The sequence below is a fragment of the Littorina saxatilis genome, unplaced genomic scaffold, assembly GCF_037325665.1.
Source record: "Littorina saxatilis isolate snail1 unplaced genomic scaffold, US_GU_Lsax_2.0 scaffold_123, whole genome shotgun sequence".
NCBI lineage: Eukaryota > Metazoa > Mollusca > Gastropoda > Littorinimorpha > Littorinidae > Littorina > Littorina saxatilis.
This window is the reverse complement of record NW_027128161.1, coordinates 31,250-59,122: the sequence shown is the minus strand read 5'-3', so window position 1 is coordinate 59,122 and position 27,873 is coordinate 31,250. Positions and strand designations below refer to the sequence as shown.

At 41.2% G+C, this 27,873-nt stretch overlaps 1 protein-coding gene and 1 long non-coding RNA gene across 2 annotated transcripts; both read left to right on the top strand.

Moving 5' to 3' along the window:
- The first annotated feature begins 302 nt into the window (after positions 1-302).
- Positions 303-27,347, top strand: LOC138956535 (uncharacterized). Its single transcript, XM_070327871.1, has 4 exons — positions 303-601; positions 20,177-20,261; positions 24,004-24,216; positions 24,670-27,347. Exons 1-4 carry the CDS (start codon positions 339-341, stop codon positions 25,333-25,335), a joined length of 1,227 nt encoding a protein of 408 aa, XP_070183972.1. The 5' UTR covers positions 303-338; the 3' UTR covers positions 25,336-27,347.
- On the top strand, positions 5,258-12,242 carry LOC138956539 (uncharacterized). The gene is made up of 5 exons (XR_011452691.1): positions 5,258-5,297; positions 5,842-5,926; positions 6,088-6,157; positions 7,590-7,668; positions 10,208-12,242. It is a non-coding gene; the product is annotated as an uncharacterized lncRNA (long non-coding RNA).
- Positions 27,348-27,873: the final 526 nt, after the last annotated feature.

The window sequence follows — 27,873 nt, the reverse complement described above, 5'->3', positions numbered from 1 at the left end:
GATCCTGTAATCCATGTCAGAGTTTGGTGGGTTATAGAAACACGATAATACCCATCATGCTTCCTCCAAAAGCGGCGTATGGCTGCCTTAATGGCGGGGTGAAAACGGTCATACACGTAAAATTCTACTCGTGCAAAAACAGTTTCAGCCCACGAACGCAGAAGAAGAAGAAAAAGATATAGCGCGTTCTCGGAGAACAATGGCTGTCTCTATCTGTGTAAAATGTCACATTTTGGTCAAAAATACAACCAACGACACGTATATTGGAATGAGCAAGCGACTTAAATCCTCCGAATAATAACAATAATTACAAATTGTGCAGCAAACTGGGAGGTTGGATGTGCAAGACTCCCCCATCCCAAGCACACACATACACCGGGAGCATGCAGAGACGTCGGAGAGAGGAACGGACACTCACTGAATGGAACAAACATCATTCAACGACAAACGGCGATTCTGACAGATGTGTGGGAGATTCTTCTGACGATTCGTCCAAGTCGAGGAAGTCGTCTTCATCATCATCGTCAAATCCGTCTGCTGTTGTTTCTTTGCATTCTGTGTCTGAGACTTTTTTGTCGATGGTGATGAAACGGATGAAGAGGTGAGAGACAACTTTTAACTTTAAAAAAATTGCTTGTCCTTTTATCTTATTTTATTCCTTGTTGTTGTTGTTGATGTTGTTGTTGTTTCTGTTGTGTCTGTTCATCTTTTGTCTCTTTCTTTCTTCTTTTTGTCGGTGCACTCTGTTATAGTCGTCTTAGTGAGTTTCTGATTTTTTTTTCAAAATCATCAAACATTGATTGAATAAAACAAAAGTTTTATATGACCACAGTCTAGCATACACGAGGGTACGGGGAATGTGGAGCAAAGCCATGGGACACTGAAACACAAGGGATCGGCGCAACACATACAATAGTCCCACAGATAAACATCAGAAGTGCATCAATTAGAAGTAGACAACGACCATTACATGCAGTCGACGCGCACTAAAACAATCGCCCATCAGGAAATTCCCAAAAGCCGACCTTACTAAAACATAGTATGGGTTATTCTGTGAAATTGATCCCTGGAAGTACTCGATAATTATGCAATATTTGATAAATTGGATCTTCAAGACATCACTGAAAACCTTTGGACTGAATGAAAAAATAAATTAAAACAATACAAGAAATAAGAGTTCAGAAAAAAACATTGAAACCTTATTTTTTTTAGTTTGAAAAATAGTATTCGAAATCGTGACCGCCAACGTAAGGAATTGCCGATGAGGCGCTTTACCGGCTAAGCTATTCGAACTCACTGCTTTCAGGAGAAAAAGAAAACATTTAACTTCGAATATTACAGGTCAGTTCGTGAACATGGGAACCAGTATCGACGACTTGTCAGTTTCTGAGTCGCTCCGTTCGTATTTGTGTATTGTAGGGGAAAGGCTCCTAATATGGACCGGCTCCTAATATGGACCACCTCCTGTTCTGACAAACTAACGGCGCTAGAGCGCTCAAAACAATTTCATTCGCTTTATTCACCCTCTCTGGATAAGTTGCACATGTCAAAACAGTTGCAGAAACACAAACCTCAAAACCGTTAGGCTTTTTCGCTTTTTTTCACTTTTGGCAGCGTTCACTCTAAATTTGCCGCCTAAAACAGACTCGTTTCTGTCCACAGCCAAAACTTTCATAACACAAAAATGGCTATATATGACAGCAAAGACAGGATTTGTTACATTTTAACAGTGTGTACCCCGAGTTTCTGCTGCAAACAAAAAATAATAGCAAAACCTCAAAGTATGTGTGAGTCCCCTAATATGGACCACATTCAACAAATCGAAGAAAATAAAAACTAAAGGCAATTTTAATTAATTCATTAAGAAGCTTGCTGAAAATAACCTATAACTAGCCCTCGAGATTTCAAAAAAATATAACAAATAGTCTTTTTTTTTGGTGGAAGTTGATAATTTCACTTATTTTCACTCTGTTTTTGATAAGCTTCTTCAGTTTCCTGGTGTGCTTCAAATAATGCTCTCATCAACCCGAAACAGCTCAATCTAAAGCATATTTGAATAAGTCTGACTTGCACACTACGTTGTATCATGTTATTTTGAAGTATAGGGGGCTTTTTACAGTGATTCGTGAAGACCGCTTCACTGGTCCATATTGGGCGCCCAGGCTCCTAATATGGACCATTTGTGATTTTTTCTGTATTTAATTTTTGCTGAAGGTCTATCAAAGCTATTTCACTCTAATTAGGCCTAACTGTTAAACTAAGAGAGAAGGACTACCAACCACAAAATGAAACTTCTTCGCAAGAAAACAAGCTAGTTATCAGCAATAAACAAAAAGTGGTCCATATTAGGGGCCCTTCCCCTATGTTCTGTCGATCTTGCTTTTTGAGGTAAGTGAAATTGATAACAGTCGTATCAGTTTGGAAACCAAACTTATGTAATGGAAGGGCGCTGGTTCCTTGTGATGCTTATTTCTCGAGATAGGTGTGACCACATGACATCGTTTCAGCTGTCGTCATCTGATATTTTTTCGTAATCCAATCAGTGTCATTTCTCAGTGCTGTGTTCTGTGGTCGTTTCGACTGACTTGAAAAGTTGAGAAAAGCAATTACATTTTATTTCTGCGAAGAAACTGAATATGAAAAGTAAAGAAAGCGTGCAGAAGTATGTTTGGGACCTGCAAGACTTTATGAACAACGAGTTCTCCCTACGGAGAAAATGAAGATGTCTGCTTTTCGTCCGCATTGAAGGAAGGGAGAAAGGCAAAATGCAAGTCGTATTGCACAAGGACGTTGTTATTCGTCTTTCTCCGAAGCACCATAGATTTGTTTGTGGCTATATTTTCGGGCTATTAATTGTTATATTACGGGGGGAAAAAACCACGTTTGAACGCACATTTGCAACGAAACTTGGATCGTTTGCTCCGGAACGGCAACGTCGATATGCCATAACCAAACAAATCTGGCCCAATTTGCGGAAACAGGTTGGTAGTATCATATTTCTTATATGGGTTTGGAAGAACTGCTCATAATTCACATCGCACTCCGGTCCTGTTCTTCTCCTCGTCACACCCCCTGCTGACCGTTACTTCTGGCGCCGCAGCAGAGTCAAATGGAATTAACTTCAAGTGTAACTGACATCATGTTCGTAATATAACAATAACAATAACAATAACAGCACTTTATTGTCCATTAAAATATTACATAAAAATGGAAATTTTTCTTCGGCACACCCTGCCTGCCTGTAAACGATTATAACAACAATTGTATAGGACGACACACATAAAACATAAAACATAAAAGGGATACAATCAAATATGATATTGCACTGTGTGAATTTACCCTCTCATATCACAGGAGTTGGGTTTCACAGCAGAGTAATCACATTACAAATATTTCACACACACCTTCACATGTACACATTGTTTGTAATGCATTGCATTGTATTGTATTGCATTTTATTACACTCTTTGATTGCAATTTATGTTCCTTTTATGGCCAAGCACGTCATTTTTAATTTCCATATATGGTAACAGGTGGTGTAAAGCTTTGGGAAAAAAACAGAAAAACATTGTGTAATTATCTGAGCATGCGCTTTTGTTATCAAAAGTCGGGACATGTTCCTTTTCGTTTTATTTTTAAAAATAGAGAATTTGTATGTCCTGGGCCGGAAGGTATGTGTCGAGGTTCAACTTGACCCGGGCTAATTAGTCCAGGCATATTAGAGAACAACGTTGAAGTGACAATGACTAGGTTTAAAATGTCCCTTATCAGAAAGTTCAACCTCATTCGTTTGATGTTTATTAAGCACATTTTCATATAAAGTTGGCGCTTCATACGGAAAAATGGCTTTGAAATTGACCCAAATCCTTCTTTGGGCTCTGTAAATGTCGTTTGGGGGTATGGTTGTAAAATGGTATCTACTGGTCACCCCAATGTATAAACTGAAAACTCTTTCTGCACCAGAACACGCAGAAAGGATTGTATCTGCCTGATGTCTGATGCTTTTCAAAATCCCCAACCACTAACACCTTCAAAACGGACTTTAACTGACACTGTTGTTTTTCCCTATATAATCCTTACTATTTTTCCGAGACGTCGTCGTGTTGTGTATTTAGCTTGCCACAACCTCATACATGGTCCTAAAAGTTAAAGTTGAAGAAAATACTAAAGATAAATGAAAAAGCTGACGCAGTGTCATTCGCACCGTGAATCCCCCCATGGGAACATACTAAAGTCTGGTTCCAAATAGGCTCAATTTCCTTCTATTTCTTTGTATTTCTGCCTCGTAGGGGTAGGGGTGTTCAAACCAAAGGCACCTTTAAACCAAAATTCAAATCACACATCTTACAATACTAAGACACTCAGCAGTAAAAGGGTGTCTGCTGGTAAAAAATTCCAAACAATCCTAAAAGTACTTCACTACTAAAAGTGCTTTTAAAAAGAGCCGTTATTTTTCCCTCTATATTCAGTATTGTGTTTTCTGCGAACATGTAGTCTATTTAGATGGTTGTCGTGTGCACTTGAGTTGCTAAAGCGTTTTCAGTTGGGCATATGTCGAAAAGCAAAGAATTAGCCCTTTGAAAACCATCAGAACTGTCACACAAAAATAACATTTACCTATCTCACCAACTGACCAAACATAGGGCTTTTCCTTATGTATTATGTATTGTCGTGTTTTTTGTAGCATACTTGTGAAAACAGCCACCACTGTTGTAAATGATACTTTAAAGAGCATTATTTCATTTTTACAGTTGAAGGACAACCTGGACTGCCGTATATTACAGCTGTTTTACAATCAGCCAAAATTTTCTTAACAAACGTATGTTAAAGTGTAACTAAACAAGCAAAAAGAAAAAACATCGTTCAGCAACCTTTACACTTTGATATGAAGAAGGGCCTCATATACTGTCGAACTGCGAAAAAAATTTTTTTTTCTCTCACTCGGACACTGTTTGACGGACATGTGAAGTGCGCGCCAGGAACGACAATCTTCTTAGTTTTCCTGATTAATGCCCTTAATTTTTGGTTCTGGTACTTTCAGTTCCGGCTGTTGTCATCAATCTACCAAAATAAAAGATCAAACGGAGTTTTCGATTTTTATTTCATGGTTCAGAAAAATATTGCTTATTTTCTGAAGTCAACTGTTTTAGCGAATCTTTCTTTGATTCTTAAAAGTCATTTCAGATTTTTGAAAAATAGTTAACGGTTAGTAATTACCAATATATCGTAAACAAACATATCGATAGGTTTTGGTAAGAAGACACAAGTGCGATGAATGTGGTACCAGTATTTTTGTGGTAAGTAAGGATGCATTTCTTTGCTGTAAGCACATTTACAATGCACATTTAATCTGTTTAGCAACATAAACGAAAGCATGGTACAGTGCCGCTTGTTTGTGGTCTATCTTTTCGCGGCAGATGCGTAACAATTAGAATCTCAGTTGGAAAAAGCTGCTCGGAACCAGAGCAGATTTGGCTTGGGTTCTTTGAGTGTGAATGATCGACGAGTGGCTTGACATTTTTAACGAATCATTACTGTAGCCTACTTGAAACCATCATCTGTTTCTGAATTTGTCATCAGTTATGATTGAGCAGTCTCATAGGAATCGTCCATAAAATGTTAAACCGAAAAAGGGCAGAGGATTCTGAATCACACAGGCTGCTGTACAAAATCAGATCTAAAACGATATTTTGAACTGCGACGTCTGCGTAAATGCCCTGTAACAAAATACCTTGTCCTGGTCATGTGTATACACATCAGCTTCTATTGGGAAGATCAGTATTTTATATTAATCACAAATACAAGATTAGAAATAGTTCTGAAGATCGCCTTTGATTTCAGTTTCAGCGGCAAACTAGCAGATCTGTCCAAACCGGCATCGTTTCATGGTTGAAACTTGAATAATCCCAAATAGATCTGAGTGGGGGTAAGTTTTATAGTATTTCAATTTTTTACGGCAGTTTTATTTAAAGATAGTGTAGTGGATGTCTCTGGTGAAGACTACAGTTATATGCATTTTTTGTTGTAATATTAAAATGATTGTTCTTTATTTACACAATTGAATAATTTGTATTTATTTGTTTGCAGATGACGGCATACTGAGTGCTCCTAGAACATACGCCTGCTGGCATTTTGTGTCTTTTCTGAAGACGTCGAGGCAAGCAGAAGTCACGGTCCTGGCCACACACACACAATGACATGAACAAGAAATGATATTTTTTCATGGGCATATCCAGTATTAAAACTTTATTACCATGCAAACGCAACGATTAGAATTTAGAGAAGGTCATCGGTCACACACACACACACACACTGGGCGGATCCGGAGGGTTCCGGGGTTTCCGGACCACTTAGGAGCCGGCCTTTGTATTCTAAGTGACGATTTTGGAAAGAAGTTGGCTAATTAGTTTGCTCAGGTTGCGCCAGATCGATCAATTGTCCTTGTTGTGAATCAAATTTTTCTTCTTAATATATTTACTTTTTGGGAAGGAGTATTAGGGGATGTTTCTTGGCTCAGATTGATCCATTTTCCTTGTTTTTATCAACATTTGTCGGACACCCCCCCCCCCCCCCCCCCCCCCCCCAAGGAGGTTGAACGCTTTGCGTCTTCAACTAAACGAAAATTTGGAAACTCCCCCTTAAAAATGATGTGATCCGCCCCTGCACACACACAAACACACACAAATAGAGAAGTAATAAATGGATACAGTTTTTCTTTATTGACTCACATGCGAAGCAAAAGTGAGTCTATGTACTCACCCGAGTCGTCCGTCCGTCCGTCCGTCCGTCCGGACGTCCGGACGTCCGTCCGGAAAACTTTAACGTTGGATATTTCTTGGACACTATTCAGTCTATCAGTACCAAATTTGGCAAGATGGTGTATGATGACAAGGCCCCAAAAAACATACATAGCATCTTGACCTTGCTTCAAGGTCAAGGTCGCAGGGGCCATAAATGTTGCCTAAAAAACAGCTATTTTTCACATTTTTCCCATTTTCTCTGAAGTTTTTGAGATTCAATACCTCACCTATATATGATATATAGGGCAAAGTAAGCCCCATCTTTTGATACCAGTTTGGTTTACCTTGCTTCAAGGTCAAGGTCACAGGAGCTCTTCAAAGTTGGATTGTATACATATTTTGAAGTGACCTTGACCCTGAACTATGGAAGATAACTGTTTCAAACTTAACAATTATGTGGGGCACATGTTATGCTTTCATCATGAGACACATTTGGTCACATATGATCAAGGTCAAGGTCACTTTGACCCTTATGAAATGACCAAAATAAGGTAGTGAACCACTAAAAGTGACCATATCTCATGGTAGAAAGAGCCAAAAAGCACCATTGTACTTCCTATGTCTTGAATTAACAGCTTTGTGTTGCAAGACCTTGGATGACCTTGACCTTGGATCAAGGTCACATGTATTTTGGTAGGAAAAATGTGTAAAGCATGTGAGTCGTATGGGCTTTGCCCTTCTTGTTTAAATTACAATCAGATGTGGTCGTAGAACAGGCACTGTAAACAAAACCTAGCATGATATACCACTTGTGTGATGTTTCGGTCAATATCTTTATTTTTCTTTCAGAAATACATTGGCGTTTTGAATGTCAAGGGAAGTGATACAAATGCTGCAGCGGCCTATCAAGAACGCGAAGGCAAACAAGGTAAATACCTACTTCTGACATTAGTTTACTTATTAACTCTTTCTATACTGGCCATTATCTCCCCAGTCTCTCCCCAGAAACTGGCCATTTGCCTGGGTTTGCAAAAAAATACTCAAAAATAAACAAAACAAGATGCAGCCTTCAAACTCATAGGTTTTATTGTGAATACATTGCTAAAACATATGCCAAAGTTTGGTTTCATTGTTGTTAAAAAAAATAAAAATATGATGTCCAGAATTTATGGGTATATTTTACGCAATACGAAAAAGGGGGTATGTATTTTGACTTAGAAGCATTTTTTCTTATGAAGGCTTTGTTTGCAACACAACTGTTTCTGTTTACTTGTATGAAGATTGTGCTTACACAAAAACATAACAAATACCAACTGATTTTCCATTTGGTGGTCATGTGAGCATTGTGAACATGTCCGAAAAATCTGATCACACACCATGTGGTCGACATGCAGACCTGAACGGCCAGTGTATGGTGGCAGAGTTGGAAAATAGGAAAAGTCTTGATGCCAATCGTTCATCAAAAACCGAAGAAAATCGTCATTGTAATAAGTTTGCTTTATTCTAAATCAAACGACTATAGGATAGATGACAGACACAACGACAAACACATTCAATTCTATCAAACACTGTACAAAAGGCCCATTGTAGTTTCTTTGATTCTATGTAGAACATACACAATGCTCACGTTAACAAGCTGGCCATAACAATGTGCCCATCGTGCATGAAGTGTGGCTTTGGTCGGATCAGTAGCCGTGCTTTGTCTGCGATACTAAACATGAAATTTTGTTAAAGCGACGATTTAGCAATGTTGTTGTTGCTGCTGCTGCTGTCTGTTCTTGTCACGACATCTCGTTTTTTCCCTCCTGATTCTGAGAAGAAGCTGTTTAATTGTGATATCAGGCCTAGGAACCCCTGATTTTCACTTGGAGCATTCTCAAAGAAACTTAGCGTATGTTAAGAAAAATGAGTGTACTCCACACTTTGTCTTTTGTTGTTCGTTGTCGTTGCATGTCTACCGTTCCACAGCCACCTACTATAGCTGATGGGGTCTATGTCGACCAAAAGAATGGGATTCACTGTAGGTCGAGTTCCTGTAGGTGGATTCTCTGTATACCTAAGACTTTAAAATTGGCAATCTTGTATACAGGGAATACCACAGGGTGTAGTTCCTGTAGCGTTTTGCTAATATCAATGAAAGTCACGTGATGCTTAGTGACATCGTTAGAATTTGATGTTTTTCGATCTTTTTTTGATATTTCTTAGAAATTCGAGTATGGTTTGCAAGTTTTATTGAAAAACTGCACCCTGTGGGATTCCCTGTATACTAGATTGCCAATTTTAAAGTCTTCCAGGGAATCCACCTACAGGAACTCGACCTACAGAGAATCCCACTCTTTTGGTCGACATAGACCCCATCAGCCCTACTATAAGTGCAAGTGTTAAATGACGTATTTCCACAAAAGACTGCTTGCAGAGAATCATGTGATGCCAATGACAGGTAAGGACATGTGGTAATACATACTACGTTTTGGAACCAGGGAAAAAGCAGCACAAATTATTTATCAACCAAATTGATTGACTTGTGCACCACGACAAAAGTTTTCTTTGATCCATAAAAGGTCTTTTGCCAGAAAAATTGCTCTGAACATCAAGTACCCTGCAAGTTGTCATACATTTACATTCTTGAAATAAAAAGAAAACACACCAGTAACCAGGTTAGGTACGTTAATATCTATAATCAATATCTCGGCACGTTGCTGCCTTCTTCGGGATGGTAAGCTGAACATTATTGAACAAAATAATCGGTTTAGATTGTATACTTTGATTCCTGAACGAAGAAGCAGAGGTACTGCATACAACTAGGACTGTAATATCAGCTTTTGCCTGAAACACACACACATACACTTATAAAATTAATGCAATGTCATTGTATGAAGCCAGAACATTCACTAACTTACATAGTTGGTCACACAATTACCCATCACTGAACAATAAATCGAAGTCGGGTGGATTCAATGACTAAAGCAGTAAAGGCTTTGAAAAAACCCTCATCACAAAACATCCCCCCCCCAAAAAAACAAAAAAAAATAAATGAAATAAAACAGGTTGTGTATATAGCGCAGTAAATACCATGCAGGTACAAGCAAAGATTTGACAGTGATTATCCTTGTTTTATATAGCACACATTTTCTAGTTTTAATCTCTCTCTCTCTCTCTCTCTCTCTCTCTCTCTCTCTCTCTCTCTCTCTCTCTCTCTCTCTCTCTCTCTCTCTCTCTCTCTCTCTCTCTCTCTCTCTCTCTCTCTGGAAAGTAATTTATTGACCTGTGGGTTATTTGCGTTTGTATACACATTGGTGATTCGTAAACTATGTTGAAAGAGATTGTCAAACAATATTATATGGGGTGTCTTAAAAAAAATGTATATCAACAAAATCTGTCATTATTATCAGGCACACGGTTTTAACAAAGCTATGTCACGGAATGCAACATAAGTGGCTTAAAAAGTCGTGTTTTTGTGTGTGCAGGATATTCGCTAGGACAGGACCTCAAGCTGAACCAGCACAACAGCGATGCATTCTTCCATGGCTTCCACAAAAGTCTTTCACCTATAGCGGGCATTGCATACAGATAGTCCAAAGAGGGTTAGGGTTACCCTAACCCTCCTTTTTAAAAATTCTTTAGACCAATTATCCCTCTGTTCCCATGTTAAACATGGAATAATTCTGGACAAATGCGAGGACGTTAGCTTTTTTTTATTTATTTTTTTTTATCATTTTACTTATCATTAAAACTTGTTTAGATTTCGATTCGTAAACCATTTACAGTAATCCTTTGTTTTTTAACTTTGTTCATCTTACCACAGTCACTTCGTTGTTTAGATTTATCATTAAATTTGTTACCATTATGCAGGAAAAATGTAGAATAAAACCAGGAGAGCTTTCGGTAGAAGATATTTCCTGTGTCAAAAGTTAATGCTTATTCTGATTGATGGGTGCTCCAAACTAAGTTATTTTGACTGCCTTATTCGAATTCATTTCCAAGACAGGGCTGAGAAGTGGAGAAGCTTAGGAGAATATCGTAAAAATTGTCTGGGTGTTTATGCAAAACTTTCGAATATGTCAGATTTTACTTTAGAGATTTTAAATACTGTTAACTGACAGAAATGTTATAACTTCTACACCAATTGACTGGATCACTTCATATTCAGCATACTTAAACTTGATTTTATGCATGTGCAGTTCACAAAGTGGCAAATTTGTAGGTTAAATTATCTAACTTTTGCATCACCAATGACACCAACGCTTTCGTGTCTGAGGATTGCCCTGAACCTACCTGTAACTGCATGCTTTCTTCGGGTCATCGATAGTCTGGGGGTTGAAGGGGATGTTTTTACATACTCAGACATTCAAAATAATCAAAAAGGTAAAAGCCTGAAGGGTTTAAATTAGGTAAAAATGGCTACCGCTCAATGTCAAAACTCGTTCTGTTTAGTCGACCCCCGAATTTGGAGAAAAAAATTAAAATTGCACAAAAGTCAGACCATTCAATTTACAAAATTGCCACTTACTGGAAAGGCAGAACATAAACTGAAGTTAATGAATACCATATATAAAATAATTGGTTCAACAGATGCAGAAGTAATTTGCATGGTTGTGGGTGTCCTTTTTAGGGGGGTCAACCCTGTAGAAGAGACGATTTTCTTTAATTATCAATCCGTAATATATTGTTTGTTATGCATACAAGATTAACATTGACAAATACTTCAAGACTCCTCATTGATCTTAAGAAATGTTGTGGGTTTTTTTTTGTTACTGACTGATTCACTTTCTATTCACTTTACTCTACATAAGTCACGACAAGAAAAGCAAGGGAGGTAATTTCTTCGGAAGAGGTAATTCTCTCCCCTCAGAACGATTGTTGTAGTTTGTTTGATTTTCTTCCCTTCTAATAAGTATGATTTAAAATAGATCTTTACATCTTGATGTGAAAGGCGCAGTACCCCCCTCCCCCCAGGATGTTAAATTCTAGGTTGTGTCCATGTAAAATCCTGATCCTAGTCAAGATCCGAGTTGGTTTTTCATGCAACTGTGCCTCTTTATGCCACTCAATTAGACATACTTTGCAATCCATAATTGCACGAAACTAAGTACAGGAAATACGTTGTTGTCGTGTTTTTAATATTACATAATGAAATAAAAAATGTCACAACTGGTTTCGTGTTGGGCTTTCTCTCTCTGTCTGAATCTCATAATTACTTCCTTCTGAGGCCTGAAATGTGTTGCAGGCATTGTTCAGCTTACATTTATTGTTACAATTTTTGTGGATATGTTATTAAGTGTGTCTGTGTTTCTATCATTCGTTATCAGTGTGGTTAAAAAAAAAAAGCACACGTCAAAGTAATTTACCCTTCATCATTATCAAAACATGCAGATACAGGTAATAAATATTTGTGATACTTTAAACAAATACAATGTTTGTTTGTTGCGTTTTTTCTTTTTTTCAGAGCAAACACACATCGTATTTGTTCAAACGTGTATATTCTGCACTTTCTAATACCCTGCATGGATCTCCAAATCAAGAATAATGAAAAGTCGTCAAATAGCCCTGCAGCACTCACACGAACATGATAGAAGCTTGCATGCATGCAGCCAGGCTCGCTGTCTTCGGCTAAAAGAGCTTACCGTTGGATCTTCGCTCAGACAAATGTAGCTGTCTTGTCCACTTGCTCCTGTCGCATAGATCTGCAATGTGCAACATCATCTTTGATTAATAAGTCTGAGGCACAGACAAACACACACGCGCGCACATTTGCGAGAGAATGCACGTCAGTCTATTCAATCAAACAGTATAAAAACATACCACAGACGTGGTGGTGGAAACTGGACATTCGCCGTATAACAAAATCAAGAGATTCATTTGTGTGTGTATGTTTAATCAAAAGTTCATCTTGCGCGCATTCAGTCTGTATTGTAACAGGACCCATCCCGTAAAAACTTCGAACAGATCTATTAAATTCTGAAATCCTTGACAAGTTTTTTTTTCCAATCATCTGTATCTGACCGAAGTAAAAAAAATCAAAAAAATCAGCCAGTAGTCTACACGCATCTACCCCCTTACACGACAATACATATGTGGCGAAAAAAGGAATCGAGAGGGGGGGAACAAGGAATAAATTAGATCCAGAAATAATTCCACTTCATCATTCCAAAATTCAAGTGTGAAGTGATCAGATACTGTGGTAAAGATACGTGCTTAGTGTCACAACTAAAAATACAAGCCCTAGGGTTTTAAATCAAGGAAACAATTAAAGTTAAGGAAAGATCAACAGAAATGTCGAGAACATGTAAAATATTGTACTTACAATCCGTTTCAGCATGCTCTTCGAATAATAATCTCCCAGTCAGCCTCGTGCTTACGACTTCGACAGGATGTTGCCTCTCACGCTGAGCCGGTACATTTGGAGTGAATTCAAAGGCCAGAGATGCAGTGCAAGCACATTAGTTAGATCCAATTCATTTACATTGCTACCTTGCCCAATTTATGGCTATTTCTGTTGGTAACATCACACATGTGGCAAGCAGTGCTTGTTGCCGACTCTGCTGGGACAGGCAGCAGACGATTTTATTTAGGAACCAAATTTTGATTGGTTAAAAGATAAAACCGGAACTCAAAGTACCACTTGTTCTTTGGAAGTATCAAATCAAGAACAGATAAGCAGGTAAATCTGAAATGGGTTCAACACTTTTAAAAAATCGTAGTAAATCAGAAAACACAGTAAACGTTGGAAAAATCGTCCAGTATCGCTTCTACAGGTCTATACTTGGACAAAACATAAAGCAATTCAGTAAAGCTGACACTTCAAAATGTCTGTTTAGTTACACTTTAAGAACAACTCCCATAGTGAAATTGAAGGAAAACAAATTGAAAATCCCCCTGCCATAGAGGAGCTAAAGAATCAACAATAAACGACTGCATGGATAGCTTGATGCACGAATGCATTGCGGACATGTTTGTCTCCAACCAAGAGAAAGTTCCAAAAAATCCCTTTTGTGCTTCTTATTATACAGTGACGTCAAAGACAGCCTTTTCTGCTGTTCATACATTCAGGGGTTATGGTTACACTAAACGACGTAGTTGTAGCCATACTGCCATCCAGATTTATTTTTTCCTTGCGAGCAGTCACAGGGTGTTTGTGCTGTCTGCCAACCGTTAGATGACCCCGCCCAAGTCTGTTAAGGGACCGTTTGACCGTTATAGAACGCGTCTTTTTGATTTTTTGGCACAGTTGGAAACGGTTGATTTTTATCCCTACCATTGTTTCCAAACATTATATAGGAATGTTTTGTGAACAACGGATAATAGCCGCTACTCGCATGTGTAGCAAAAGTGAGCGTACATACTCACCCTGGTCGTCCAGCCGTTGTCCGTTGCCCGTCTTTATCTGTCTGTACTGAACATTACCTTTGGATATTTCTCCAACGCTATGAAGTGAAGAAACACCAAATGTTGCAAAATGTTGTATGACCCCAAGAGCTCAAAAAAGATACTTGAGAACCTTGACCTTACCTTAAGGTCAAGGTCACAGGGAGAATGAATGTGGTCTAAAAACTGCAAAATTTCACATTGTGCCAGTTTTCTGGAAAACAAATTAAAAACAGCGGGCTTAGTTTTGTATGGTATACAAGAAAAAGAAAGCCTTATCTTCTGATACCATTTTGGTTGACCTCGCTTCAATGTCAAGGTCACAGGAGTCCTTCAAAGTTGAATTGTATACATGTTTTGAAGTGACCTTGACCCTGAACTATGAAAAAAATCTTTCAAACTTCATAATTGTGTGGGGCACATGTTATATACTGATATTGAGCCACATTTAGTCACATATCATCAAGGTCAAGGTCACTTTGCCCCTTATGAAATGTGACTGAAACGGGCAATTGAATCACTAAAAGTGACAATGTCTCTTTGTAGAAAGTGCCAATAAGTATGTTTATGCTTCCTATGTCTTGAATTGATAGCCTTGTGATGTGTGACCTTTGATGATCTTGACCTTGGCCAAAGGTCATGTGTAATTTGGTAGGAAAAATCTGTAAAACAGTTCTAATAGTGTACAATGTCCTTGCCAGCTTCAGTTGTTAGACCTTCACCTTCAAGGTCACCTGAAGGTCAAGGTCACTTTAAGACAAAGGTCAAGCATGAGAGTCGCATGGGCTTTGCTTTGTTAAGATTTTTTACCAAGACACATGGATTTCTTTACCCGGCTTGGTCACATTTTTCATAGGGGTCAATGTGACCTTGACCCTAACGATATGTGACCAGATGTGGCTCACTATGAAATTCTAACAAACGCCCCACTCAGTGTTTAAGTTTGTAAGAGATATCGTCCATAGTAAAGTTAAAGGGGCAAGTTCACATCAAAATATGTCTACAATTCAACTTTGAAGGGCTCCTCTGACCTTGACATTGAAGCGAGGTCAACCAAAATGGTATCAGAAGATAAGGCTTTCTTTTTCTTGTATACCATACAAAACTAAGCCCGCTGTTTTTAATTTGTTTTCCAGAAAACTGGCACAATGTGAAATTTTGCAGTTTTTAGATCACATTCATTCTCCCTGTGACCTTGACCTTAAGGTAAGGTCAAGGTTCTCAAGTATCTTTTTTGAGCTCTTGGGGTCATACAACATTTTGCAACATTTGGTGTTTCTTCACTTCATAGCGTTGGAGAAATATCCAAAGGTAATGTTCAGTACAGACAGATAAAGACGGGCAACGGACAACGGCTGGACGACCAGGGTGAGTATGTACGCTCACTTTTGCTACACATGCGAGTAGCGGCTATTATCCGTTGTTCACAAAACATTCCTATATAATGTTTGGAAACAATGGTAGGGATAAAAATCAACCGTTTCCAACTGTGCCAAAAAATCAAAAAGACGCGTTCTATAACGGTCAAACGGTCCCTTAACAGACTTGGGCGGGGTCATCTAACGGTTGGCAGACAGCACAAACACCCTGTGACTGCTCGCAAGGAAAAAATAAATCTGGATGGCAGTATGGCTACAACTACGTCGTTTAGTGTAACTATAACCCCTGAATGTATGAACAGCAGAAAAGGCTGTCTTTGACGTCACTGTATAATAAGAAGCACAAAAGGGATTTTTTGGAACTTTCTCTTGGTTGGAGACAAACATGTCCGCAATGCATTCGTGCATCAAGCTATCCATGCAGTCGTTTATTGTTGATTCTTTAGCTCCTCTATGGCAGGGGGATTTTCAATTTGTTTTCCTTCAATTTTACTATGGGAGTTGTTCTTAACATACGTTTGTTAAGAAAATTTTGGCTGATTGTAAAACAGCTGTAATATACGGCAGTCCAGGTTGTCCTTCAACTGTAAAAATTAAATAATGCTCTTTAAAGTATCATTTACAACAGTGGTGGCTGTTTTCACAAGTATGCTACAAAAAACACGACAATACATAATACATAAGGAAAAGCCCTATGTTTGGTCAGTTGGTGAGATAGGTAAATGTTATTTTTGTGTGACAGTTCTGATGGTTTTCAAAGGGCTAATTCTTTGCTTTTCGACATATGCCCAACTGAAAACGCTTTAGCAACTCAAGTGCACACGACAACCATCTAAATAGACTACATGTTCGCAGAAAACACAATACTGAATATAGAGGGAAAAATAACGGCTCTTTTTAAAAGCACTTTTAGTAGTGAAGTACTTTTAGGATTGTTTGGAATTTTTTACCAGCAGACACCCTTTTACTGCTGAGTGTCTTAGTATTGTAAGATGTGTGATTTGAATTTTGGTTTAAAGGTGCCTTTGGTTTGAACACCCCTACCCCTACGAGGCAGAAATACAAAGAAATAGAAGGAAATTGAGCCTATTTGGAACCAGACTTTAGTATGTTCCCATGGGGGGATTCACGGTGCGAATGACACTGCGTCAGCTTTTTCATTTATCTTTAGTATTTTCTTCAACTTTAACTTTTAGGACCATGTATGAGGTTGTGGCAAGCTAAATACACAACACGACGACGTCTCGGAAAAATAGTAAGGATTATATAGGGAAAAACAACAGTGTCAGTTAAAGTCCGTTTTGAAGGTGTTAGTGGTTGGGGATTTTGAAAAGCATCAGACATCAGGCAGATACAATCCTTTCTGCGTGTTCTGGTGCAGAAATAGTTTTCAGTTTATACATTGGGGTGACCAGTAGATACCATTTTACAACCATACCCCCAAACGACATTTACAGAGCCCAAAGAAGGATTTGGGTCAATTTCAAAGCCATTTTTCCGTATGAAGCGCCAACTTTATATGAAAATGTGCTTAATAAACATCAAACGAATGAGGTTGAACTTTCTGATAAGGGACATTTTAAACCTAGTCATTGTCACTTCAACGTTCCCTTCACTAAAGTGGCTAAGATGCCTGGACTAAATAGCTTACCTCGGGCTTTCTATCCCCAGGTAGATAGCATCGATACTTTAGCGCAATGCACGAGTCGAGACTACAGAAAAGATAACTAATCCGTGCATTACCCTCAATCTATTTTTGGCATGGGGATTTCCTTATCTCTGCGCATGAGAGGATGTCAAGGCCGTTCTAAATTCAGAAATCCGCGTTCGAAAGGTGACATCGCTCTATTCTAAATGACCCATGTAGACCTTGACGTCATGAAAAGCGTGACGAAATGTTTATTCGAACTGGGTTCCGGTCTTTTTCTCCTGCCATTGTTTTCTTCGCATTGTTTTCTTGTGCAAATTCACATCAGGTTAGGTGAAATGCGGCGCAACAAGGACATTTGTTCTAGGATTTAAGTGAAGTAAGTTGGAGGGAAAGGGAGGGGGTGGGTGGATCGCCATTTCGACTTTGAAGTACAAATTCGTTTTAAACACCGTCAGTGATCACACACATTTCCGCGGCAAAACCGAATTTTTGTTACCAGTTCAAATACATCAAACAGGTTATTCCTGTATGTGAAAACACGGTTTCTTCGCACTTGAAGTGCAACCACCGCCATGTTGTTTTTTAACTAACCCCGGGATAAAAGACATCAGCTCCAAAACGAGGGGATAGTTTGACCACAGGCGGAAGGTATCGTCCACTGGACTACTACTATCACAGAAAGACTACAAGGTACGTCACTCACCTTCGAGTCTTCTGTGTTCTTGGAGTCGCTTCCTGGGGAAAAATATTGTTCAAGACGGTTTGCCTCTTCCTACAGTCTGTGTAAGGTCAAATAAATACAGTTGAATGATTGTTTGAACTGTATGTACCTTTAATTTTCAGCTTCCGTCCCTTGCAGGTTGTTTTTAACCATCATTTGGACGAATCTTCGTTTGCGAACCGCTACCCCGAATCCTTGGAAAATCATACATGCCGCACCGAATTTGCATACCAGCGCTCATTGGTCTACCAGCGCTCATTGTTAATATTGCGCAGCAAAGGGAAGTTACCTACGGGAGTTTCACTTTCGGTTTTGGGCAAAAAACCGTTTGTTAAATAAAAAAAATATCCGGTTATTAACCAATGAGCGCATCGGACTACAATCTCCTCGGGTTAGAACCGTTCAAGCTTTCAGGGTCGAAGTGATACTGGCGAAAGACACGTTTGGTCGCACAGAATAGGGGTTAAAAACATGCGGCGGATAGGCAGCTAATCATAAACGGTACAGATAGGTAGAACATTCTTTTATCCTGGTATTTATACAGTTACAAAGGTCCTCGACATTGGAAATTATTTTTTAAGTAAGTGGAGCAAGACTCGAAGCTTTGTGACATACCTTGTAGTCTTTCTATGATAGTGGTGGTCCAGTACCTTCAGCATGTGGTTTGACCCGGACTTTAGCACGAAGATAGAGCTAACCCCGACTCATGCATTGGGATATTTGTTACAGTGGGCTGAATTAGCTCGAGGATAGAGTTTATCCCGGGCTAAAGTCTCTATCCTCGACACATCCATTCCGGCCCTACAGGCCAAATATTTGGCCCTTTAAGGACTAGATATGGGTTATAATGATAATTCGAGTGCTACGCCCTCACGGCTTTTGATGAGATAATCAATTGTATTCGTGTTTAGGTGGTATCAGCCGTCTGCACTTATGTCAGAATGACCGAGGTCTTTTGCGTGCCACTGTGGTGACACGGGGGTGGGATATGGATTCCATCTATGGGTCTGCACATAAAGTTGACCCGTGTCCGTCCCGGCCCGGATTCGAACCTGCGATCTTAGCATCACAAGCCCAGTGCTCTACCATCTTTATTTTTAGCTGCGCAGGAATCTACTGGCCGTATAAAATTTCATCTCACACGGCTTCACTGCACAGCGCCTAGAACTGTACCCACGGAATATGCGCGATATAAGACTCATTGATTGATTGATTGATAGATACCGACGCTCGGAAACAAAAATGGCGCTCCAAAGATAAGGAGATTTTTCACCGATTCTAAACAAAATCTACAGTTCAATAACATTGAAATAATTTCATAGCAGCTATATTTCTTATTATGGTCCTGGAAAAGGGGATATTTCTTACATTTCGTCAACTACCAACTAAAATGCAACTAAAAAATGAAACCTTGAAATCTACATTTCTGTCGTCTGCAAAGTGTTTCTGTTTGTGAGAGCTGAAAGCGACTTACTTTCTGTATCCTTATCAGTACGTGTTGCAAGAACATTTCTTTTTACGTTACGCCAGGTCCACCGTAAACGATCTCTAGATTTACGTTACGCCAGGTCCACCGTAAACGATCTCTAGATTTACGTTACGCCAGGTCCACCGTAAACGATCTCTAGATTTACGTTACGCCAGGTCCACCGTAAACGATCTCTAGATTTACGTTACGCCAGGTCCACCGTAAACGATCTCTAGATTTACGTTACGCCAGGTCCACCGTAAAATTAACGATATCTAGATTTGAACGACAATGAGTCAGACTGAAACGTCGCGCCACACAACTTCTTTTGCCAGGAGAATGACTTTTTTCTCCAAAATACGTCATGTTTTGCTGATGTGATGATTCTCAAAAGTGTTTCAGTGCGCACACAGATTACAACAGAAGCAACGAACTATGATATCAAATGATCGGACTACTTTCAAGGTCGGATGCACGTGACACACCAACTTTTAACAGACTTCCTGAGACCCTGCACGGGATGTAAATAGACGCAGTGTTGAGTCTAAAAAAACCGCACACACGCCGAACCGCATTAAGAGTGTACTAATGAAATTACACAATGTTCTATTGTAACTCACGTTGGGAATCGCTCGCGACAGTCTTTGTTTAGTGGGGCACGGGTCAGGGGGTCTCGGCGGTGTAGGTGCCCCACTAAACAAAAACAGTCGCGAGGGATTCCCATCATGAGTTATAAATAGAACATTGTGTAATCTATATGTATTGTATTGTATTGTATTGTATTGTATTGTATTGTATTGTATTGTATTGTAAGTATGCCTACAGTTGTTTGCATCACGTGATTGGTTTCAGAATGAAGACAACACTGCGGCCAGGGAGAAAGCTTCAACTCTGCATTGCTGTCTTCACAGCTCTGCTCGTCATTGCTGCACAGATTGTGAGTAGACTGTAGTGTGAGACAGACAGACAGAAAGACAGACAGGCAGACAGATAGACAGACAGACTGGCAGGCAGGGAGGCAGGCAGAGAGACTGAGTGAGAGAGATAGGCCGGAGAGAGAGGGAGAGAGATACAAGATACAAGATACAAGAAGTTTTATTGTCCTCATCAATACAAGGAAATTTGGCATGTGTGTGGCAAGACATGATACACTGATACATAGACATTTACAAAACACAACTGAAGTTCAATATCAGCACACCCTTACGCAACATACCCACTACTTCAGACACACAGGCTACATGTGCCCCTCGGACGTACGCAACCCACAATTCACCCAGTCATACAGCTCCACATGCACTTACTCATTCATGCAGCACTCTAGCACCCGGCCATGTACAACTCACACACTGGAACCCTCATACGGCTACATATTGCATTATAACACCCGCACAAACATTACAACCTCAAACATCGTACTAGATCTACAACTAACAAGCATACCTCCACTATCATGCACCGAATACATCATCATACATTACATCATAACATATTGCATTATAACACACGCACAAACATTACAACATCAGACATCGTACTATATCTACAACTAACAAACAATCATACACTATCAAACACCAAGTACATCATCGTTCATTAAATTACATCGTACCCCCCACCCCACCCCACCATACATTCACAATCGACACAGAATACATCATCATACATATATACATTACATCATAACCCCCATACATTATCACAAATTACATTACATCATACCCACCCCCCCCCTCCCCCTATACGTACCACAGTACTAGTTCACAGCACTCATTGTCCTTCCGCAGTCACAGTTCGCATCACCCATAGTCCTCACAGCACAGTTCACATCACCCATAGTCCTCACAGTAACATTTCACAGTTTCACAGCACTCAAGTCTATCTAGTATGGCTACATGTATCACATTCACCGGGACTGGTTGTAGAGTCGTACAGCCATCGGGAGGAACGAGTCCCTCATCCGGTTCGTCCTGGCCCGCCAGCACCTCAAACGGCGTGATGACTCACGCGTGGGCTCGCACGATGCGAGCGCCTGGTGCAGAGGGTGGCGGTCGTCAGAGCGGATCATGCTCAGCTTCTTTAGCGCCACACTCGGAAATTGAGTGCTGAGAGGCTGAAGCTCAGAGCCAATGATGGAGCCTGCTCTCTTCACGATCTTCTCCAACCTTTCCATGTCGCCCTTCTTTGCACTGCTGTGGTAGCAGAGCTGGTTGAAGGAGACGACACTCTGAATAGTCGCCTGGTAGAAGAGGTGGAGGATCTGTGAGTCGACGTGGAACTGCCGCAGCTTCCTCAGGAAGAAGAGCCTCTGGTTTGCCCGCTTGCACACGGCGTCCACGTTTGGCGACCAGTCGAGCTGGTTGTCGATGATGGTGCCCAGATACTTGTAGGTATCCACCATCTCGACTGGTTCGCCCTTGATGATGATGGGGTCGACGGCGGACTTGGTTCGTCGGAAGTCCATGATGAGTTCCTTCGTCTTGCTCACGTTGAGCTCCAGGAAGTTGTCGTCGCACCACTGCACCAGCTCCTCCGCGGCGAGTCTGTACGCCGATTTGTCGTTCTTCAGGATGAGACCTGACAGGGATGTGTCGTCTGCAAACTTCAGCAGCAGTTTGACAAGATCCCTGAGGCGACAGTCGGCGGTGTACAGCGTGAAGAGCGTGGGAGACAGCACGCAGCCTTGAGGGGCGCCTGTATTGGTGGCGACAGCCTCGGACAAGACTTGTCCAATACGGACCCGCTGGGTTCGCTTCGTAAAGAAGCTGAAGACCCAACTGATCAGCACTGGATTGACGTCGAACTCCAGCAGCGTCCTCATCATGAGATGAGGCTGGATGGTGTTGAAGCGCTGCTGAAGTCGATGAACAGGACCCTGGCGTAAGAGTAGGGTTTCTCCAGGTGGGCGGAGATGTTGTGGACGAGGGTCAGGATCGCATCTTCAGTACTCCGGTTGCGGGTGTATGCAAACTGAAGAGGATCCTGATGGTCCTCTGTCTCCAACCTCAGCCTCCGAAGGACCAACTTCTCAGCGCACTTGAAGGGGATGGAGGTGAGCGCTACGGGCCTGTAGTCGTTCAGTGTCGAGGGATTGGGCTTCTTGGGCACAGGAACAATGATGGAGCTCTTCCAGATTGCAGGGATGGAATGTTCGTCGAGGGACCTCTGGAAGAGCTCGCGGTAGACAGGGGCAAGGGAGTCTCCGCATTCCCGTAGAAGCCTGCCAGTGATGTTGTCTGGGCCTGCAGAACTGCGTGCTTTGACCTTCTTGAAGGTCGACCGGACTTCGTCGGTGGTGATGGTGATGGGCGTGGACGGGCGGCTGAGCACCTCCTCCATGACTTTCCGTTGTTCTTCGCTGAAGTCACGCTGATCGAACCGGGCGAAGAAAGTGTTCAGACGGAGAGAGAGAGAGAGAGAGAGAGAGAGAGAGAGAGAGAGAGAGAGAGAGAGAGAGAGAGAGAGAGAGAGAGAGAGAGAGAGAGAGAGAGAGAGAGAGAGAGAGAGAGAGAGAGAGAGAGAGAGAGAGAGAGAGAATAAGAATAAGAATAAGAATAAGAATACTTTATTATCTCATAGAGAAATTCAGGCGTGGTACATAACAATAATACAAACAGGACATTGTTTTTACATAAGACATATAGCACTATATAACAGGGCAGGTTATAAACACACCTCCCACATACCTCTCTGGCCATTCCTTGCATTGTGCTTACGCATTCAGTCATGAACACATCCATGTCTCACTTACACATCGCACACATGGACATTCTTATACGCTCAACTTACCCATTCACACATGGACATTCGACCACGCTCCACTTACACATTCTTATACGCTCCACTTACACATTCACACATGGGCATTCTTATATGCTCCACTTACACATTCCCACATGGACATTCGACTACGCCCACTTACACATTCCCACATGGACATCTTTAAAGCACTGCGCTTACATATTCTCGCACACCTACGCGTATAACGGACTATGGCTAAACATCATTGCAAAAAAAAATCATAGCATACAATATGTCACAGAAAATATACGGACGTACATAAAACCAATACATACATGTACATTACTACTGATTGCACTGGCAGAAGAGGGGCTGAGTCGGGTATGTGGATGTGTTTACATGTTGCCAAGGGTGATGGATTTGGGGATGAAGCTGTTTTGCAGCCTGAGTGTCCTAGCTTTGTGCGTGCGAAGAGTTGATGCTGTTGGATTATTTTTGATTATATTAGATTGAATTGAACAGAATTGGAATGAACCGAACCGCACAGAAGAATAGATTGGATTGGAATGGAGTATTTTAGCCTGGATTTGAGAGAATTGAACTGAACTGAATAGGATTGGATATATTGGACAACACTTGACTGACCTGGAAAGTAAATGGGACTAGACTGGACTAAATTGTTCTGGACTGTGAGTTAGATTGGATTGGAATGAACTGGATAGAAATAGACTGAATTGGATTGAAATGTATTGAACAGGATTCAATTTGACTGTATTGAATCGGGTTGAAGTGGACATGACTCGATCGGCGAATGCACTGCATGGGACTGAATTGAATTTGATTGAATCATTTAGACTACATGTACTAGCGTAGCTCCAGGTACTTCCACTCCATAACTTGTCCAATACATGTCCTTTAAATTTGAATGAAACTTTCAGAGACCGCCTTGCTTATGGCCTTACCTGGTCTTCAAACAATACCCCAAGCTGGACCCGGAGGACAATCATGACGTCACACTGGTCACTGGCTTCTTCAACCTGGGTCACTTTGAGAAAGCGGGGGAGACGTTCGGTTTGTACAAGTACCTGCACTGGGCTGAGGTCTTCCAGTACGTCATGAACCCTCTCGTTGTCTTCACTGACTCAGAACAGGTGAGTTTGGTGGTTTTTTATGTGTATGAGTGTGTGTGTGTGTGTGTGTGTGTGTGTGTGTGTGTGTGTGTGTCTGTCTGTCTGTGTAAGTGTGTGTATGTGTGTGTGATCCCGTGCGTACGCATCTGTCTGTCTGTCTGTTGTCTGTCTTCTGTCTGTCTGTCTGTCTGTCTGTCTGACTAGCCGGCTAGTTGGCTGGCTGGTTGTATATCTGTCTGTCTGTCTGGCTATCTATCTGTCTGGCTATCTATCTGTCTGTCTGGCTATCTATCTGTCTGGCTATCTATCTGTCTGTCTGTCTGTCGATGTCCGAAGACCTAAAACGCCATCGGAATAAAGCATTCGCTGGTGTAACAAGCACGCCAGCGGACAAGTAAGCAAACAAACAAACAAATAACACTGGTATTCATGACTTTTTTACCTCTTCATCTGTGCTCACTCTTTGTTACACAGGTGGAAAACATGCTGCTCCAGTCAAGACGTGACCTGCTCAACAGAACCGTCGTCATTCGGGTCCAGCGGTCAAGGCTCAACGCCTTTAAGTCTGTGGAAAAGATTCGAACCCTTTTCAGGGATCCGCAGTACCCAAAACACTTCCCTAACACAGTAATCCCGGAGTACCCTTGCAGCCAGCATGCCAAGTACGAATTCGTCAAGGAGGCCCTGGAGAGGAACCTCTTCCCCTCAAATAAGTACATCGCCTGGATCGACATTGGTTACTATCGCTACCTCACTCAGCGCAGGCGTCGGTTCTACGTAATAACACCCCCTGGCATGGACGAGTCCAAGATCGCTATGACACAGATCAATCCCAGAGATCCCTCGCTGTTTCCTAGTGACGTCTTCCGGCAAAATCTCGTCTGGGTTGGAGGCGGGATGAGTATGGGTACGAGGGAAGTGTTTAAGACTTTCGTCGAAGAGTATGCTGTAGCCATGGATACATTTTTGCAGGCGGGTTTGAGTAATACTGATCAACAGGTGATTTATTCCATGTATGCGGATATGTACCGTTTGAAGAGTAAGATACAGACGAGTATTCAGACGTACCGGTGGATATTTGACCGCGTGTGTTCGTGTTGGTTCTACCTAGGTTACCGTTGCTACAGAGAGATTGAATGAGAGAGAGAGATGGAGAGAGAGAGAGAGATGAGAGAGAGAGAGATGGAGGGAGAGAGAGATGGAGAGAGGGAGAGAGAGAGAGAGAGATGGAGAGAGAGAAATGGAGAGAGAGAGGGAGACTATCTGACCAACCGACCCCAGTTTGTTAGGGCTGGTACAGTACCATCTAATGGCCCGAACACAAACACCGGTGCTCCGCAGACCGCGCTATCTAGTGTACTGAATACCAACACAGGAGCTCCGCAGGGAACAGTATTGTCACCTTTTCTGTTCTCCCTGTATACTGCTGACTGCAGGAGTTCTCACGGGTCGTGCTTCATCGACAAATTTGCTGACGATACTGGACTTACAGGACAGATTACTGACGACAATGACACACACTACAGACAAGAAGTTAGCAGCTTTGTGGACTGGTGCGACGAGAATTACCTGGACTTGAACACAGGAAAAACTAAAGAAATGATTTTTGACACTAGAAGAAAAAAGGTAGCACACAAGCCTATCGTGATAGCTGGTGTTGAAGTCGAACAGGTTGAAAGCTATCGCTACCTAGGTGTAGTGATCGACAACAAGCTGTCTTGGCATGCCAACACTGACCAAATCTTGAAGAAAGCGCACACGCGCATGTACTGTCTAAGGAAGCTTAGATCGTTCTCTGTTCGTAATGACATCCTGCAAATGTTCTATCTGTCCACTGTTGGTAGCGTGTTGACATATGCATGTGTGTGCTGGGGGGGTAACCTTAGTAAACAGGATAGTGACAGGCTAGAAAAGCTAGTCAAGAAGGCTGGATCTGTTGTAGGCAGGAAGCAAGAGACCATTGAATCAGTTTGCCAGAGACGACTGACTGACCGACTGACCTCAATTTTGGCTGACGAGACACACCCACTGAAACCTGAATTTGACTCTCGACGCATTGACAGGAGTGGTAGACTGAGGGCTATGGTTGCTAGAACGTCACGTTTCCGCAATTCTTTTGTTCCCAGAGCTATCCATGCTTTCAACCAATCACATGTTAGAGGCCTCTATCATGTTTCTCTGTCATAATTATTACTGTACTCTGTTGCTGGGTTATCTGTAATGTATGTATTTTTAGTAACTGTATTACCGTAGCCCAAATGTGCGGTGTTCTAGTCGACATGTGGTGCTTTGTAAACCTTGTGTGTGCGTGGATGTGGAGGTGGACTCTTGGACGTCTTTTTGTTATTGGAATTATGGTTTTTGTTAATTTGTATTGCTGTTGCTGTTGTTGTGTGAGTGAGTTGTGAGTTGGCAGACTTGACTTGACGGATGACTGTTTGCGTTAGTGAGACTGTGTTTAGTATGCATTCTTATTCTTTTGATTGGAAATGAGTATTGTTACAACATAATTTCCATATGGATTAATAAATTTGAGTTGAGTTGAGTTGAGTTGAGAGAAGAGAGGGAGAGAGAGATGGAGAGAGAGAGATGGATGGAGAGAGAGAGATTGATGGAGAGAGATAAAGAGAGAGATGGAGGGAGAGGGAGAGAAAGAGAGAGATGGAGAGAGAGAAATGGAGAGAGAGAGGGAGATGAAGAGAGGGAGAGAAAGATGGAGGGAGAGAGAGATGGAGAGAGAGAGAGAGAGCTAGGGAGAGAGAGATGGAGGGAGAGAGAGATGTAGAGAGAGAGATGAAGAGGGAGGGAGAGAGAGAGACTGTGGAGAGAGAGATGGAGAGAAAGGGAGAGAGAGAGATGGAGAGAGAGAGAGAGATGAAGAGAGAGAGCTAGAGATGGAGAGAAAGAGAGAGGGAGAGATACAGACAGACAGAGAGAGAGAGGGGATTACAGGATTGTATTAAAACAATCTAACAATCAACTAAAAAACAATAACGCTGAGGCTTTCTCTTTTTTTGTGTTTGTGCGGATACTGTTGTTTTTTTTAATGTTTTTTTGTTTGTATTTCACTGTTGTAACAAAGTTCCTTGAAAATGTGGTTGACTTACAATGGACATTGAACTTTTTATGTACAATACCTCTTTTTAATATTTTGTATTTGTTACTTTCCTTCTTTGAGTATGTATGTGTTGTTGGAGTATGCGTTGGTGAGACATATAAATGCGTGTGTGTGACAAATGGATTTGTACATAATTCAGTATTGGATGGTTTAAACAAATGTGTACAGATTGGCTTGCCATACTTGAAGTATCACGACTTGACAGCGTGACCTATTTTTGTAAGGCGTATTCCCATTGGCTGTTGTGGCCAATGGAAGAAAAAGAGGTTAGCTTTGTCAAGTGTGAAAGAGGAGAGCATGCTTGACAGTCGAGGAGGACAGACGTGTTTTGATGTCTCCGCGTTGGGCGATAACGCTGCTCACCCGCGAACACTGAAGTCGAACACCGAAAGACTTGTGTGCGGACGAACCATGAGTGGTTCCATGCTGTAAAGATACAGGTATTTATTGAATTGTATTTTGCTCAGTAATATTGACGGGTGAAATGACTGTGAGAGTCATGTTGTAAATTGGGTTGGAGAAGCGTGAGCCGCTGTGTCAGCCATTTTGAAAAGGAAGGT

What these genes read in the sequence shown, in the direction of transcription:
- LOC138956535 (XM_070327871.1), top strand. Translation starts at nt 339, where the DNA reads ATGTGCAAGACTCCCCCATCCCAAGCACACACATACACCGGGAGCATG. An exon ending in TCGTCATTGCTGCACAGATT is followed by an intron (nt 20,262 to 24,003) that starts GTGAGTAGACTG and finishes TGAAACTTTCAG; the next exon opens with AGACCGCCTTGCTTATGGCC. An exon ending in TCTTCACTGACTCAGAACAG is followed by an intron (nt 24,217 to 24,669) that starts GTGAGTTTGGTG and finishes TTTGTTACACAG; the next exon opens with GTGGAAAACATGCTGCTCCA.